Here is a 15,396-nt window from a genome sequence, read left to right as displayed (position 1 = left end):
GCTCTTTCCATCAACCATTCCTTCTGATAGCAAGTTCCACATTCTCAATGATGTCTGGGTGAAAAGGTTTCCACTGAATTCTCTGCTGCATTTATTTGTGTCAATGCTGTATTTATGTGTTACTTCTACTTTTGCACTGTTCATAGAAATATTTCCTCTGCGTCTGCCTTGTCAAGCTCGTCCATTACCTTAAAAATCTTAATCAGTTTTCTCTTTTCTGGTGGAAAATATGCATTATAATGAGAATTTGTAAGTTGGTCCTGGCAAGTGATATTAGTTAACGACTGACATTGCATTTACATTGCTTTCCTATTGGAGCATTGGTCCTCACTGGGATTGCAGTGACCACATTCCAAAGATGCCTTTATATTCTGTTACATTAGATTATGCTGTAAGTTCTATGATCAGTTTAATGGCCTTTTTCCTTTCTTATTGCAGCGAGCATTCTGTGTGGATAGGTCTCAGTGATACTGCGGGTGCTGGAACACTGCAGTGGGTGGACGGGTCCACCCTTGAAATCTTTCAGGAATGGTTGCCTAGGCAACATAATACACTACTCAGTAATACCTGTGTGTTGATGGGTGCAAACCTTGCAGGAGAATGGAGAACAGATCTCTGTACCACGAAAAGAAATTTTGTGTGTGAATACAAAGCTGGAGGTTAGTGGATAAAATTATCAAATGGCCGATGGTAGGCTTCTTTTTTTTAACGAAGTAGTAGTCTGGGGCTCCTTGCTGTGTCTTTCGATGATAATGATTCTCGTTCCTTTTTCTCCCAATATTTTTCCACCAAAGTCCCTGCTATTTCTTTCTGAAGACATTGATGCATGCTTAGGCATGGTGTCTTGACTGCTGTGTCTTTGTACCCTAAGCTGAAGCATTCTGCTCAGTCCTTAAGAGTGAGATCAGCTAATTCAGCCCCAAGCAAGCATGGTTACAGTTTAAGAGATTTAATTTCATAGTTACTGGAATAAAAGTTACTAAGTGAGAAGATATCTTCTCATCACTATCCTTCCTGCAATATTTATCATTCAATACACCATGACAAGTTCATAATAACCTGAAGGTACAGTTTGTTCTTTATGACAATCTGCAATTTAGCCTCACGACATAAATCAATCATTGATAAATATCTTTAATTAATAACTCATTTTTAAATTGGAAACACCTCAAACTTTTTTTAACAATGTATGATGGTCACTTTGTAAGTGTTCATGAACTTTACATTGACAAGTTTTATTTTGTGTGTGTGTGTGTTTTATAAAACAGAAAAGATTCCAGGTGCCAATTACTATCTGTTGGGATCTCCAGCATTTAGCACCCACTTACCTGTAAAAAATATCACTGTGAACTACAGTTCATCGACACCATCAGGACTAGTGGAGGTGAGTTTTTGTTTCCCTGCTATGCTTGGGTGCAGTCAGCTTCCAATCAAAAGATGGTAATGTGTTTTTGAGGCATCCACTTCATACTAGACAGGTTTTGAAAGCTCAATCTTCCTTACACTGTGTGCAGAAAAAATGAAAAACTATTTCATCAGTCACAGCTCTCAGGTGATCTCAGTGTTTTACAGTCGGTTAAGTACTTTTGAAGTGTAATCACTATTGCAATGTAAGAAACACAGCAACTAAATTTACTCATGCAAAGCTTCCACACTCAGCAATGATTTAATGAACACATCATCAAAATTAAGAAAGATTTTTGTTGCTTTTGAGAAAAATGCAAAATTATCTTGAATGCAGACCAAGGCCACAAGATGGCTGGCGCAGGAAATGAATAGTGCCATGATAAATGCACTGATGGTGTGCTTAAGGAGCATAGGAAAGTTATTCCAGTGTGAAATGGATATCAAGATTCAAGCTGAAATACAAGGGGAGTTTTCAACTTACTCACTTGGGCAGTAACTTGTCACATAATTTAGAAACCTGGAAATCCACCCGACTGAGATACCACACAGGTAGTAATAATGAAAATCAGCCTGGACATTTTTGGGCACATTACAGGGAAGGTTAGCATGAAAAGAAAAGCTTGCATTTATATGGCACCTTTTGTGTACTCAGGACATTCCAAGTATCAGCAAGTGAATGATGTTTGAAGTGCAGTAACTATAATGTCAGGAAATGCTGTTGCCAATTTTTGAACTGGCCAGGGTAACAGGGATGATCTCATCTTTGAAATAGGGCAGTGAGATACTTTATACCCTTATGGGGACAGGCATGACCTCTGTTTACCATCTCATTAGAAAGACAACAATCTCCTTCTACAACATTATCAGCTTCGATTGCATACTCAAATCCCATGGTTAAAACCTGAAACAACTAATTTTCAGTTAAGCAGTTTAGTACTGAGCCAAAGTGGATCCATTACTCTCCTGGTGGATGATAGGCATGGCTTGAAGAGTTGTAGGTCCTGACTCTGGTTTGTGAAAAATAGTAAGTGTTTCCCTATACTTTGCTTGCAGAGTTTACCACAGGCAAGTGCAATTTCAAATGAAGAAATTACTAGAAATGGGAGAAGGGACTTGAATATGTTTTGCCTTCTCTGTATCAAACTGGTTCCTAATCCTTTTGTTTATACTTTGATCTCATAGCTCATGGTGTTCCCAGGTCTTTGGTTCAATCATAAAGGTTTTGTGTCAGTGCTCGAGTTGGCCACACAAGATCTGAACCACACTATCCAAGTGAAATTTAAGATCTACCGACCAAGATGTGCTGGAAAAGACATGCACCTTGTGACACCAGGTAACATCTTAATGATGGAGGTTACTGTGTCAGAAAACTTTCCAACCTCATTAAAGCAAAATACTGCAGATGCTGGAAGTCTGAAACAAACAGAGAACACTGGAGAAACTCAGCAGGTCTGGCAGCAACTGTGGGGAAAGAAACAGAGTTAATGTCTCAATTCTGGAATGAGTCCTCTTCAGAACTAATTAAGTGTTTCCAAGTAGAGTCATACCAGACTCGAAACTTGAAGTTTGTTTCTCTCTCCAGAAGTTGCTGTCAGACCTGCTGATCTGCAGCATTCTGTGTTTGTTGCAAAACACCTTATGTATATAGTCAGAGCAGTGTATATTCTCCAAATAAATTTTTCAGGAAACCTCAAGTTCATACCTTAACTAGATAATAATTATATGCATTTTGCACATGTTTATAAGCATTATGTGCATATTTTAGGAATAATATACAGTGTAAAAACAGGATGTTCAGTTTAACTAATCTATGATAGTGTTTTTATTTCACGGAAGTCTCCTTCCATTCCATCTGACCTCCTCCACATTTCAGTGTAACTTCGTATTCCTTTCTCTCTCACGTACTTGTCTGATTTCCTTTTGAAAGTTTCCTGCTACTTACTTCAACGGCTTCCTGTAGTACACACAATAAATGACTTTAAATTTATAGCAAGTTCCACAGACACACACATTTATATTCTACACAAAGACATTCAGAGTGGTTGGATTAGAAACATTAATAAAATGTAAATTGAAAATGCATTATTTTCTTTGAAACTGAGTTGGGAAAAGATTTCCAATATATATTACAAACTTTCAAAATCATTGGACAATTTAATCTTCCAGACAATGAAGAAGTATGTTCGTCATTTGCTTTTTGCTTACCTCGAACTCCCAGCAACATCACCCATGGCTGTAACAGTGACACCAAATGGTGCAGTTTGGCTGAAACTTGCTTACCACTCAAAAGACCCTGTGGTACCGATGTCTTTATTAAGTGTCCGAATTTACTCCCACCTCACTTCAGCGAAAGCCATCCACTTTACGACCTCGTGAAGGAAGTTCCTTGCACAGTGCCAGCTGAGAGCTCGACTCATTATGTAGTAAGATCATCTTTTGTTAACTTTATATCTGTTCATAGCCCAGGCTGTAACTAATCATCGCGATCCTCGTAAGATCAGTCAATGGCAAACAGCCTATTCACATGAAACAAAGATCTAACTGCTTAAATATGCAAGTTGAAGTTCCTGTACTGAATAGATAACCTGTCCAACAATCGTTAATGACACTACTGAAGTCATTTACAAAGTAGCCTAGGAAGCTTCTAATTTTTTTAAGGAAGAATGGGGGTTCAGCAGGGATGATTCTTTTGGCATTTGCCACTCCTAACCACAAAGTGACTGCATCCTGTTGCAGATCTGCCCCTCTCCACACCCCTCCCCACTCTTGAAATGCGACTGCCAACCGGGTGAAATTGTCGATGAGCCAATTTCCCACTCACTACCCAACCTGGCCCTCAAAGCGCCTTGGCACGAACAGACATGAGGCATGGGCCCTTCAGAGTCAGGGTGATACCCAAAATCATTCCCCTGCATCTATCAACATGCCCGCCCCCCACCCCTGCAACTTTGATCCTTCTAATTTCAAGTCTCCCATGAGATTGTCTCTCTAAACTCCCTAGTCAGAACCTGACCATTATTGCAATCCACATATTATCCTTTCACTGAATTTAGCATCTAATATTAGAGAAATGTTATAAGACTAAGCTTCTAATTTTTCTTCATGTTCAGCTCCTGCTGAGAAATGAAAGGATTGAAGTGCAGTCCAATGACATCATTGCCATTCAACATGATGGCAAGCCTGGAAGCTTCCTTCAATGTCAACAAAATGATTCGTCACCCTGGCAACAGAGTTACTACAGTGTAGTCTACTCTGGTGAGAGCAGGGGCCTTTGGATAAATCTGACCGATACCAACTGGACAGATGGTGCTGTGTGCAACCTCCGTGTGCTGTATACTCACAGACAAGAAATTAATGCCAGCAGCCCACTGCTTCAAAATGGGCAGCAATTGCCAGGTGTTTATACTTACCAAGCAATGGTGGAAAGTGGGCCTTTTTACAGCAATGCATCTTGCAATGTTCAGGTCATGGCCCCAATTACTGACTTCAGTGTAATTTACCCGCTGAAACAAAATGGCGTGTTCTATGTGCCAAGGAATCGACCTGTCATCATTGTTAAGGTTAAGTCATCTGAAAAGACATTAACAAGTTGGTCTGGGAGCAATCAGAACTTCAGCTGCGAGGTAACTTGCCCCTCAGAGCTTTCCTCCAACTGTGAAAAGGATGATAATACCTGTTTTTCACGTATCTTGCTGACTGTCAAAGATTGCAATCTAACCAGCATCGTCATCACCGCAAAGAACAAGGTTAGCTCTGTTAATAAGACTCTAGCAGTGAGAGCTGAAGATCCAATCAAAGGTCTGACAATTTTGCCTGATCCAAGTATTCGGGTGTTGTCCAACTCTTTGGTGGTAAGATATGTTTTATAGCTTTGGTCAGTCTTTCTTTAATCCTTAGCACTTTTCATGTTATCATAAATCAGGCATCCAGCCGTGTTTATTGTCTACATTGATTTATTGTGATTCAAAATGGTGGAGTGTTGAAAATATTAGTCAGCCTCAGAGCAACAAATGCTAACCTGTCACTGTGCAGGCTGTCTTCCAATATTACAACAGGTTGCCATGTTTAATGGATAAAGGTTGGGGAATTTTGATAATGCATGTTAAGCATGCATTAAGCATATTTATCTTTAATTTCTAGTTTATACAGAGTTCCAATCTCAACAGAAGGGAAATAGATCTTTGTAGAGGAATAGGTGGCTGGCCTATGAACCAGCCCTGTAGAGATCTGAGGGGTGTTTTGAGAGTGTAGCAGAAGGCATGTGTGTGTATGCATGTGTGTGTGTGTGTCTGAGAGAGAGAGAGAGAGAGAGAGAGAGAGAGAGAGAGCAAGAAAGAGACTGGAATGGGTGGTCAGTTGATCCAATTAACTGGGCTATTAACTTCCACTTTATGAAGACCACCTGGTATTACTGAACCCTATTAAGCTGTATATGCTATATCACATCAAGGAAATTTCTCCACATCTCCACCTGTTCTTTTACCAACCCTTCTACCAGCGGAAACAGTTTCTCTTTATAAACTTGACTGAAAACTTGCAGGATCTCAAATGCATCAGTTGAATCTCCACTCTACGTTCTTTGTTCAAAGGAGACTAATTTGAGAAGTATTATATTTCATTCTGCAGTGTACAGAGCTGGTATGATCATATAAACTAAGTGGAATCAACATTAAAGAGAGAAGATTGATAGATTGTATAGAAGTCATCAAAATAGAATTCCTTGTATTTGGAGTAGTTTTATAACAATAAACACTTTAACAAAGCATCCATTTCATTTCCTATTTTTTAAAATTGTATTTCTGTGTCTAGACCTATACAGCAAGAGTGAGTTCTGGAACAAATATCATGTTTAAATGGACTGTTGATGACAAGGCTTCCTTCATATACTACAATCAAGTGTACAAAGTCATTTACCGAACTGAAGCAGTTTACAAACTCTCAGTAAGTGGTAGCTTGAATTCTTCACGCTGTTCCTCCGGTCTTCATTATGCATATGCCCTTGTACTTTCCCAATGTCTTTACCAAAGCAGTTGGATGTCCTGTCATTGTAAAAAGGTTCATATGAAGATCCATTACATGAAGGATTCAGGGTCCTCTTAGTGCCAATGTTCCTCAGTCAATCAAATAGCTCTGAACCTCCATGGCCACTGTGTTAAATGTGTAAACCAAGGAAGTGGGCCATATTTAAGCAAAAGGGACGGCAAATGGTATGTTTGCCTTTATTTGGAAGGGATGGGGATTGCTCAAGGATATAAAAGCATCCAAATTAGGAGCAGTAGTAGGCCATTTAGTCCCCTTGAGCACTCCTCTGTTTGATGCAATCATGACTGATCTGATTGTGGTTTCAATTCCACTTTCCTGTTTATCCAGAGCATCCTTTTGTCCACTGTTAGTCAAGAATATTTCCTTAAATATTTAATGACGTTCCCTCCACTACACCCTGGCATGTGACACAGATAAAAATTGCTCCACATCTCCTTCTTGAATGGGGTGCCCCTTATTTTGAAACTTTGTCCTCTAATTCTACTCTCTTCCAGAAGAGGAAACAACCTTTTGGCATCCAATCTGTCAGTTTCATTCAGGTCTGGCAGCATCTACAGAGAAAGAAAGACAAAGTTATCGAATAGAGACCAATGTGATTCTTCTTTGAATTCTGATGAACAGTCATACTGGACTTGAAACATTAACTCTACAGATGCTGTCAGACCTACTAGGTTTCTCCGGTATTTCTGATTTTATTTCAGATTTTCAGTGCCCACTTTGCTTTAATTACCCCTTAGATATTTATATATCTAACATTTATATATCTAACTCTAACATACAGACATCACCTATTCAATCTTTCCTTGTAAGATCACTCCCTTATCTTAGGAGTCAATTGAGTGAATCTTGTTAACTTCTTCTCATGCAGTTATGTCCTGCATAAAAAAGGACCAAATCTGTACACAGTGCTCCATGTGTGGTATCACCAATTCTCTGAACAGCTGTGGAAAAACAGTCATACTTTTATATTCCCTTTCTCTTATAATATATATGTTATTGCAACATGGACTTCTTACTACAAATATATTAAGACTTTGAAATCCCAATTTGAATACTGTGTACAATTTTGGGTCCTTATCTAAAAGAGATTCTAGACTTAGAGAGTAACAGATATTCACTGAGTTGTTTTCTGGGATAGGATTGAGACTGTCCCATGAGGCCAGATTGAATGGGTCAATATTCTCTGGAGTTTAGAAAATTCTGTGGAATCAAATTGAAATAAGTAAAATTCTTGGAGGGCTTGATAGGGTATATTCTGAGCCATTGTTTCACCATGGCTGGAGTACTTTAAGCCAGAGACACAATCTCAGCAGTCTAAGCAGTGGCTTTAGAATTGAGATGAGGAATTTATACTTACTTAGAAAATTATGAATCTTTAATTCTTCATCCTGGAATGCAGCAGTTGCTCAGTCAAGTATGTTCAAGGCTAAGATGTATAGACTTTTGATACAAAGGAAATGGGAATAATGCAGGAAAATGGGTTTGAGATAAAAGAACAGCTATAATTCTATTGACTGGTGGAGCAAGAGCAGAGGTCATATTCTTCTCTTTCTACTGTATGACCTTATGCCAATACAAACGCTGAACAGTTAGAGGAATGGACAATGCATACCTATAATGACACTCTTGAGTTCTTTGAAGAAACCTCAGCAGCAAATAATCAAAACATATGAGCAAGATACCATTATTTAAAACCCACTCAGTTTCAGGAGACCACCAAAGCCAAATGAAATTATATCTTCGGAGAACAGTAGGGTTGTTGTTTTGCCAGGATGAGGTCTCTTGGGCTTAAAGGCTCCAAATAAATGTATGCTGAGATCTTGTGACTGGAACACTATTAAAACAGGAAAAGGTGAAAAATGTGAGTGAAATGTAAAGCTTTGAAAACAGAAGGACAGAAAATTCACAAGCTATGATCATGTAGAATGAATGTCATCCACTAAATGCAATGTTGTACCAGGTACTGATTTAATAGAAAGAAACAAATTTATACAGGTTGTATGTTTGCTCGCTAACCTGGAATATTTGTTCTCAGATGTTTCGTCACCATGCTAGATAACATCATCAATGAACGTCCATTGAAGCCCTGAGGTTCTGTCCTGCTTTCTATTTATGCGTCTTGATGTGTTGTGGTGGGTGATATCACTTCTGGTTCTTTTTCTGACAGTTTGGTAGATGGGGTCTAAATTGATGTGTTTGTTGATGCAGTTTCAGGTTGAATGCCAGGCCTCTAGGAATTCCCATGAGCAGCTTTGTTTAGCCTGTCCCAGGATGGATGTATTGTCCCAGTTGAACTGGTGGCCCTCATCATCTGTGTGTACGGATATTAGTGATGGTTGGTCATGTCTTTTGGTGGCTCGTTGGTACTCATGTATCCTGGTCGCTAGTTTCATGCCAATCTGTTCGATGTAATGTTTATTGCAGTCCTTGCAAGGTAGTTTGTATTTGACGTTCATTCTGCTGGTTGTTGATACAGGGTCCTTTCGATTCATTTTTTTAGATTAGATTCCCTACACTATGGAAACAGGACATTCGGCCCAACAAGTCTACACCAACCCTCCGAAGAGTAACTCACCAAGACCCATTGCCCTCCCCTATATTTACCCCTGAAGAATTCCTGAAGAAGGGCTTATGCCCGAAATGTCGATTCTCCTGCTCCTTGGTTGCTGCCTGACCTGCTGCGCTTTTCCAGCAACACATTTTCAGCTAATTCACCTAACCTGTACGTCTTTGGATCATCAAGAGCTCTTTCAGTGTGTTCGTAGGTTTGTGGGTTACCATAATGCCAGGGGCCAGAGTAGTCTTGTCATCATCTCCAAGATGTCTTTAATGTGTGGTAGTGTGGCTAGAGTCTCTGGGCGCATTGTGTCTCTTATTTAGGTTTGTTGAAACTGTGCTTATCGGGTACCCGTTGTTTTTGAATACGTTGTATAGGTGCTTTTCCTAGGTGTAGTTCCTGGGTGCTGCAGTGTGTTGTGGCTCGTTTAAATAATGTCCTGATGCAGTTCCGTTTGTGGGTGTTGGGATGATTGCTCCTGCAGTTGAGTATCTGGTTTGTATGTCGCTTTCCTGAAGACGCTGATCTGCAGCTCTCCACTGGTTTTTTTGTTCTACTGTGACATCTAGGAAGAGGAGACCGTTGTTATTCTCTTCCTCTTGGTGAACTTTATACCCATATGGATGTTGCTTCTGTGTTTGTGGATTTCTTCCAATTCCTAAAGGCCTGGCATTCAAATCGGAACTCCATCAACAAACACATCGATTTGGACCCCATTTACCAACCTCTGAGAAAAAGAACCTCAAGTAATGTCATCCACCACAACAGACCAAGACACATAAATAGAAAGTGGGACAGGACACGAATGCTTCACCAGAGGCTCACTGATGATGTTACATAGCATGGTGAAGAAACATCTGAAAATAAACCTGCCAGCTCAGCGAACAAATTTACAACCTGAACCACAATCTGAGCTACAAATCTTCACAAAAATTGCAGACATTTATACAGCATAACCTAAGGACATTTCGAAGCCAGCAAAAGACTTTTGAATTGTACCAGTGTCAGTCAATTTACTCACAGCAGGACTCCATAGACAGCAGTGTGATAATGTTCCATCCTAAGGATACTGTTTGAGGATTTAATATTGGCCAGGGCAATAGACAAAAAGAAACACTTTCTTTGGAGTACCTACTAAAACCTGTATGCTTTGTTGCAGCTGATCGCATCCAATCATGTGTGCAACCAAAAGATTATTTGCAATGTTACAGTGGACAGGAGGAATCCCTTAACCGAGTTCAACGTCTCTGCTGTTCCAGCCATCCTTGTCCGAGGCTTCTCATACACATTTGCTGCCAGTGTGAAGGTAGATGCAGCTGTCAATGCTACGTTCAGGTAAGAAGTGAAAACTGCTGTTTGGATATTGGAACACCATGTAAAATTTCAAAATTTGCTGTTGATACCAAACTTGGCAGTGTGGTTATCAGGGATACAAAGTGCGCACAACAAGACAATTAGGCTAGCAGAATAGGCAGACAATTGGTACATGGAATTTATGACAAAGATGTGTTATGTGATTCATTTTTGGCAGCAAGGATGGAGAGAGTCAATAATGGCAGTGTTTTAAAACGCTGAGGGTGTAACAGCATCGGTGTCTGAAGGTGAGAGAACATATCAAGGGGGTGGTTAACAAAGCATGTGGAATCTTGGGCCTCATAAATAGAGGCACTGAGTACAAAAACAGGGAAGTTAAGTTGAACCTTTAGAATGCTCTGGTTACGCCCCAACTAGATTACTGCACTCAGTTTGGTAACCACAATAGAGATTTACCAGAATGGTCAGTTTTAAAAGTTAGCTGATTGTACCAGGGGACACAGTTTTAAAAGTTTGAATATGTGAGAGGCAATGCGAGGAAGAACTTTATATGCATGGAGTGGCAATGACCTGGAGCTGAATGGCCATTTTAAATGATGGATGCAGAAAAGATGAAAAGGGAATTCAATAGGCACTTTAAGGAAAACTAATTTGCAGGGTTGCAGAGATCAGAGATAAGATAATGACTGGATTGCTCTATTGGGAGCAGAAATGGACTTAATGGGCAGAATGTTGATGGATATGAGTCTGATTTTTTTCTAAGTAATGATTCATTCATGTAGGATTATCTTAAAATACTTGCTGAAATTTTCTTTATCTATACACCTTAGTTACTTTTCTACTTGCGCAGCTGAGGGAGAAGGGATTAGACTTTGCTATGATACTTGGTTAACAAGGTTTGAATCTACAACATAATTTTTTTTGTTCTATTCATTCATGGCATGTGGGCTTACTGACAAAACCAGCATGTGTTACACATCCTGGATTCCTAAAAAGCAGTTAAGTGTCAATGACATTGCTGTGGGTATGGAATCACATGGAGACGGGTAAGAGTTGCAGATTTCCTTTCCTGAATGACATTGAAGGACCAGAAGGATTTTTACAACTTTCGCAGTGGTTGGATAGTTGTCTAGTTCCAGATTTTAAAAATTTTAATCCAAATCGCACCATATGCCGCAGAGTGATCCAGCATTCACCTGGATTTGTGGATTACAAGCCCCCATAACATTATCCCAATGCCATCACCTTCTTGGTTGTAAAAGATTACAGCGGTAGCATAATAGCTAGACTCCTGGACTCAAAGTCCGAATGCTTGGAGCAATACTTAAAGATAGTTCTAATCCTGCCATGGCACCAGGGGAATTTAAATTTAATGAAATAAATAAATTCTGAACAAAAATGTGCTGTGAATCAGGGTGATCAAGTAATTACCAGATTATAGTAAAATCCTATCTGGTTCACGAGTATTCTCCAGGGAGAAAAATCTGCCATCCTTACCCAATCTCATATACATTAGACTCCAGGTTTACAGCAATGCAGATGATGCTTCACGTGACTCTGAAATGAGCTAAGCATTCAGTTGTATTTAAGAAGTTGAGTGTAGGGGCTTTGCAATATAGCTTCTGAAACTTAGAGCATGAGCTGTGCTTGTACATAATGAAACTCACACGTCGGGTGTGCAAAATCGGTGCTGAATGCTTCTGTTGCTTTGCAGGTGGGGCTTTGGAGATGGGAGCTACGATCAGGTTTATCAGTTCACATGCCCATATAACCTCAGCCTTTCAGTCCCTCAGCTGACAGCCAAGCAAGCCATGCTGCAACAAAATGTTACCCACATATACCAAAAGCCAGGTAAGATGGTGAACTTGAGACTCCCTGGTGAGTGGTAAGTGCCGAGTGCCAAATGACTTGTTCAAATGCTGTTTCTTGTCAGAGTGATGTATGTTTAGCTGTTATCAACATCAGCAGAAAGTAAAAACAGGAATGAGCTATTAGACCCATCGAGCGTCCTCTGCCATTCACTTCTGTCATGGTTGGTGTGATAATGACCTGAGTTCCATTTTTGTGCCTCAAAGCCCTTGACTCCCTTGTGGGTCAAAGGATTTAATTGTTCTAGTTAAAAATGGGAAAGTGGTATTTTGTTTCAGAACTCTCAAATTCCATTTTCAGAAGTGAATGACAGTGTGAGGAGAGGGTTGGGAAATCATATGCTCCTTGAATCTGGCAAAAATATTGTTAGTGATGGTACGATGATCTTGATAGGGAGTCCATTCCTGATCACAACTGAGTGATCATCACGAAGTTTCTACAATGGGCAGGTATTCTGGTATATCACCTAGGGCATAGGAAAATTACTTACCTTCCTGCTCTCCAATTTTTGAAGCCACATGTCCCTGTTATTTCATTACTGAGTGCTTTCCTGTATTTTTCTGAACAATCCAGTATCGGGCCACTTTGCTTCTGGTCATTTCTCTAATCGTATTAATTTCTTCCAACACATTGTAACTTTCTACATTTGCTACATTACAGCAGGGGCCTCACTTGAAAAGTATTTCCGCAGCTGTAAAGTAGTTTCAGATGTCCAGTCTTTATCAAATACGGTATGTTTACTGGACGCTCTTTGACACGATTAGTGTAAGTCAGTAATAGTTTAGAAGTGTTTTAGTTAGTCAGTGGCTCAGAAGGACATACAATCACTTTGGAACATTCTGTATGACACAACAGCACATATTGCAGATTGCAAACTCCAGATCACAGTGACAAGTTCGAGGTTAAATTGCACCTGTCCCTCTGCAGAATATCATAGAGCATAGCAAAGGATGTGAACTGACAAGTGGGTGAGGAACAATTAAGAGAGCCCTAAGGCAAGCTTAGTATGATTAGGATCATAAGAGACTTGCCAGGTTTAAGAAGCACAGTTTAAAAATTGAATGGTCTCCTGTTTAAGAGTGAGCTGAAGAGAAATTTCTTTTCTCTGAATGTCATCAGCCTTTGGAATCCACTTCCACAGACAAGCAGTGGACTCTGCATCATTATTGTCAAGATTAGAGTGATGTTGGAAAATCACAGCAGGTCAGGCAGCATCTGAGGAGCAGTAAAAATCGATGTTTCATGCAAAAGCCCTTCATCTGGATTCTTAATGAAAGGCTTTTGCCCAAAATGTCGATTTTTCCTGCTCCTTGAATACTGCCTGACCTGCTGTGCTTTTCCAGCACCACTCTAATCTTCAGCATCTGCAGTCCCCACTTCTGCCTCTGCCCCAACAGGGCACAAATCAGAAACAATCTTTTTGAATGGCACAGCAGTCTTAATAGGCCAAATGGTTATATTTTCTTATAAACTTATAAAGGGAGACAAGTGTTTTTTTTAGAAACGTTCAAGAACAAGGGAAGATATTTTAATCAGTCTGTTCAGACATGTTATGACATACATATGGAGCAGATGGGATTTGAACCTAGGCCTACTAGTCCAGAGGTAGGGGAACTGCTACTGTTGCACAACAGCACTCTCACAAAGACCAGCTTTAAAGAGCAAATGAACAATGATTGAATTGGTGGAATTGTGTGAGTAAAGAACAAACAGAGATCAGGACTGCGAGAAGTAGAGGGAAATCCTTAGGTTTAAGTGGGTAGGTGAATCAATAGCAGCAAGACAGTCAACTCTGACTGCAGCCCCGGCAAACAGTTTAATTTCAGCATCCCTCATTTTCAGCTTTAGGATACACACCAGCAATATTTCTGTTTCTGCCCCGACCTGACTCTGTTGTGTGATAGACTCATAGGTGTATCACAATCTGCCGTCCTTCAGAGCCCTCTACAACTGGGCAAACCTGTCTGTGGATAGATGCTATGCCCCATTTCTTTGGACACTCTACACTCACCAAATCAAAAAGAAGCAATTGATATAAATACTGAACTCCATTGATTTATATTGGCTGATTTCCTTTATTATTTATCCGTCAGTCAACACTAATTTAAAACAAAATAAGCTATTTGCTCATTACCGCTATGGGAACTTGCTGGATCTGAAGTGATTGCTCCATTTCCAATACTCCAAAAAGTAAATATATTTTAAGAGTATTTCATTGGCTGTAAAATACCTCAACGTTGTGAACATGTGATTTTTGCAAATTTTTTTCAAATAGAAAGTGATGTGGCTATTTTTCACAATTACAAACTGGTCATCAAAAATCACAGGATTGCATATCTTTGGAGAATAAAACTGGAATTTGTGTTTGCCAACCACTTTCATTAAATGCAGAATTTTTTTTGAGTCCTTTTTTAAATTTTATTAAACAAATATACAAAACACAGTTTACAAAAAACATTTACAGCTGTACACAAGAGACAGCAATTTTACAAGGGAGAGGAGCAGCAAAGCTAGGCCCCAAACCCTACTGTTCGACCATTTTACAGGGAGAGGAGGACAAACCTCAAATTCCAGTTCCACATATGACAAGACAGTAACAATGACATTTGTACATTAGACAATACTGTTACATACAAAAGTACAGACAATACAGACCCAGCTGGCCCCCGTCCCTCCCACCTTCCGACCACTCTAAGGCAGCCCGCCCCTACCCACCTTCCGGCTCTCGGTCCACCCCATGCCCCTTCCAGTTCTCGGACCGCCCTGTGCGGAATTTTTATTCTGCATGTACGCCACCCCTTAATTAAGTGGCTCCATCCAGGAAAACGTTTGCAAGGTGGAAGTGGAGGCGGCTGGGTTTTGTTCTGGAGCCCTTGCAAAGAGTTGGCATGCTGGGTTGAACAGCTTCCTTCTGAGCAAAGTTCAGAGGAAGGGTCACTCAACCCTAAAAGTTAACTCTCGATTTTTTTCCACGGATGCTACTAGACCTGCTGAATATTTCCACCCATGTCTGGTTTTGTTCCCGCTGTGCTATCTGGGTTAGTGCTTGCAGGGGGGGAAGCAGGGAGCACAGGAGGGGGAGAGAAATAAATACTGGATTAGTGGTGCTGGAAGAGCACAGCAGTTCAGGCAGCATCCAACGAGCAGCGGAATCAACGTTTCGGGCAAAATCCATCAGGATTTTGCCCGAAACGTTGATTCCGCTG

The 15,396-nt window shown here is 40.2% G+C and overlaps 1 protein-coding gene across 1 annotated transcript in view; it reads left to right on the top strand.

Moving 5' to 3' along the window:
* The window catches only part of pkd1a (polycystic kidney disease 1a), a 205,423-nt gene that overhangs the window by 87,799 nt on the left and 102,228 nt on the right, over positions 1 to 15,396 (top strand). The window contains exons 8-15 of the mRNA XM_072559862.1: positions 439 to 659; positions 1,269 to 1,384; positions 2,590 to 2,740; positions 3,574 to 3,830; positions 4,518 to 5,258; positions 6,217 to 6,348; positions 10,167 to 10,342; positions 12,036 to 12,172. Coding sequence (XP_072415963.1) covers positions 439 to 659; positions 1,269 to 1,384; positions 2,590 to 2,740; positions 3,574 to 3,830; positions 4,518 to 5,258; positions 6,217 to 6,348; positions 10,167 to 10,342; positions 12,036 to 12,172 — 1,931 coding nt within the window. The remainder of the gene's footprint in view (positions 1 to 438; positions 660 to 1,268; positions 1,385 to 2,589; positions 2,741 to 3,573; positions 3,831 to 4,517; positions 5,259 to 6,216; positions 6,349 to 10,166; positions 10,343 to 12,035; positions 12,173 to 15,396) is intronic.

This window comes from Chiloscyllium punctatum, chromosome 40 (assembly GCF_047496795.1).
Source record: "Chiloscyllium punctatum isolate Juve2018m chromosome 40, sChiPun1.3, whole genome shotgun sequence".
Lineage (NCBI taxonomy): Eukaryota > Metazoa > Chordata > Chondrichthyes > Orectolobiformes > Hemiscylliidae > Chiloscyllium > Chiloscyllium punctatum.
Note: the sequence above shows the minus strand (reverse complement) of the source record. Positions and strands in the feature narration are given on the sequence as shown.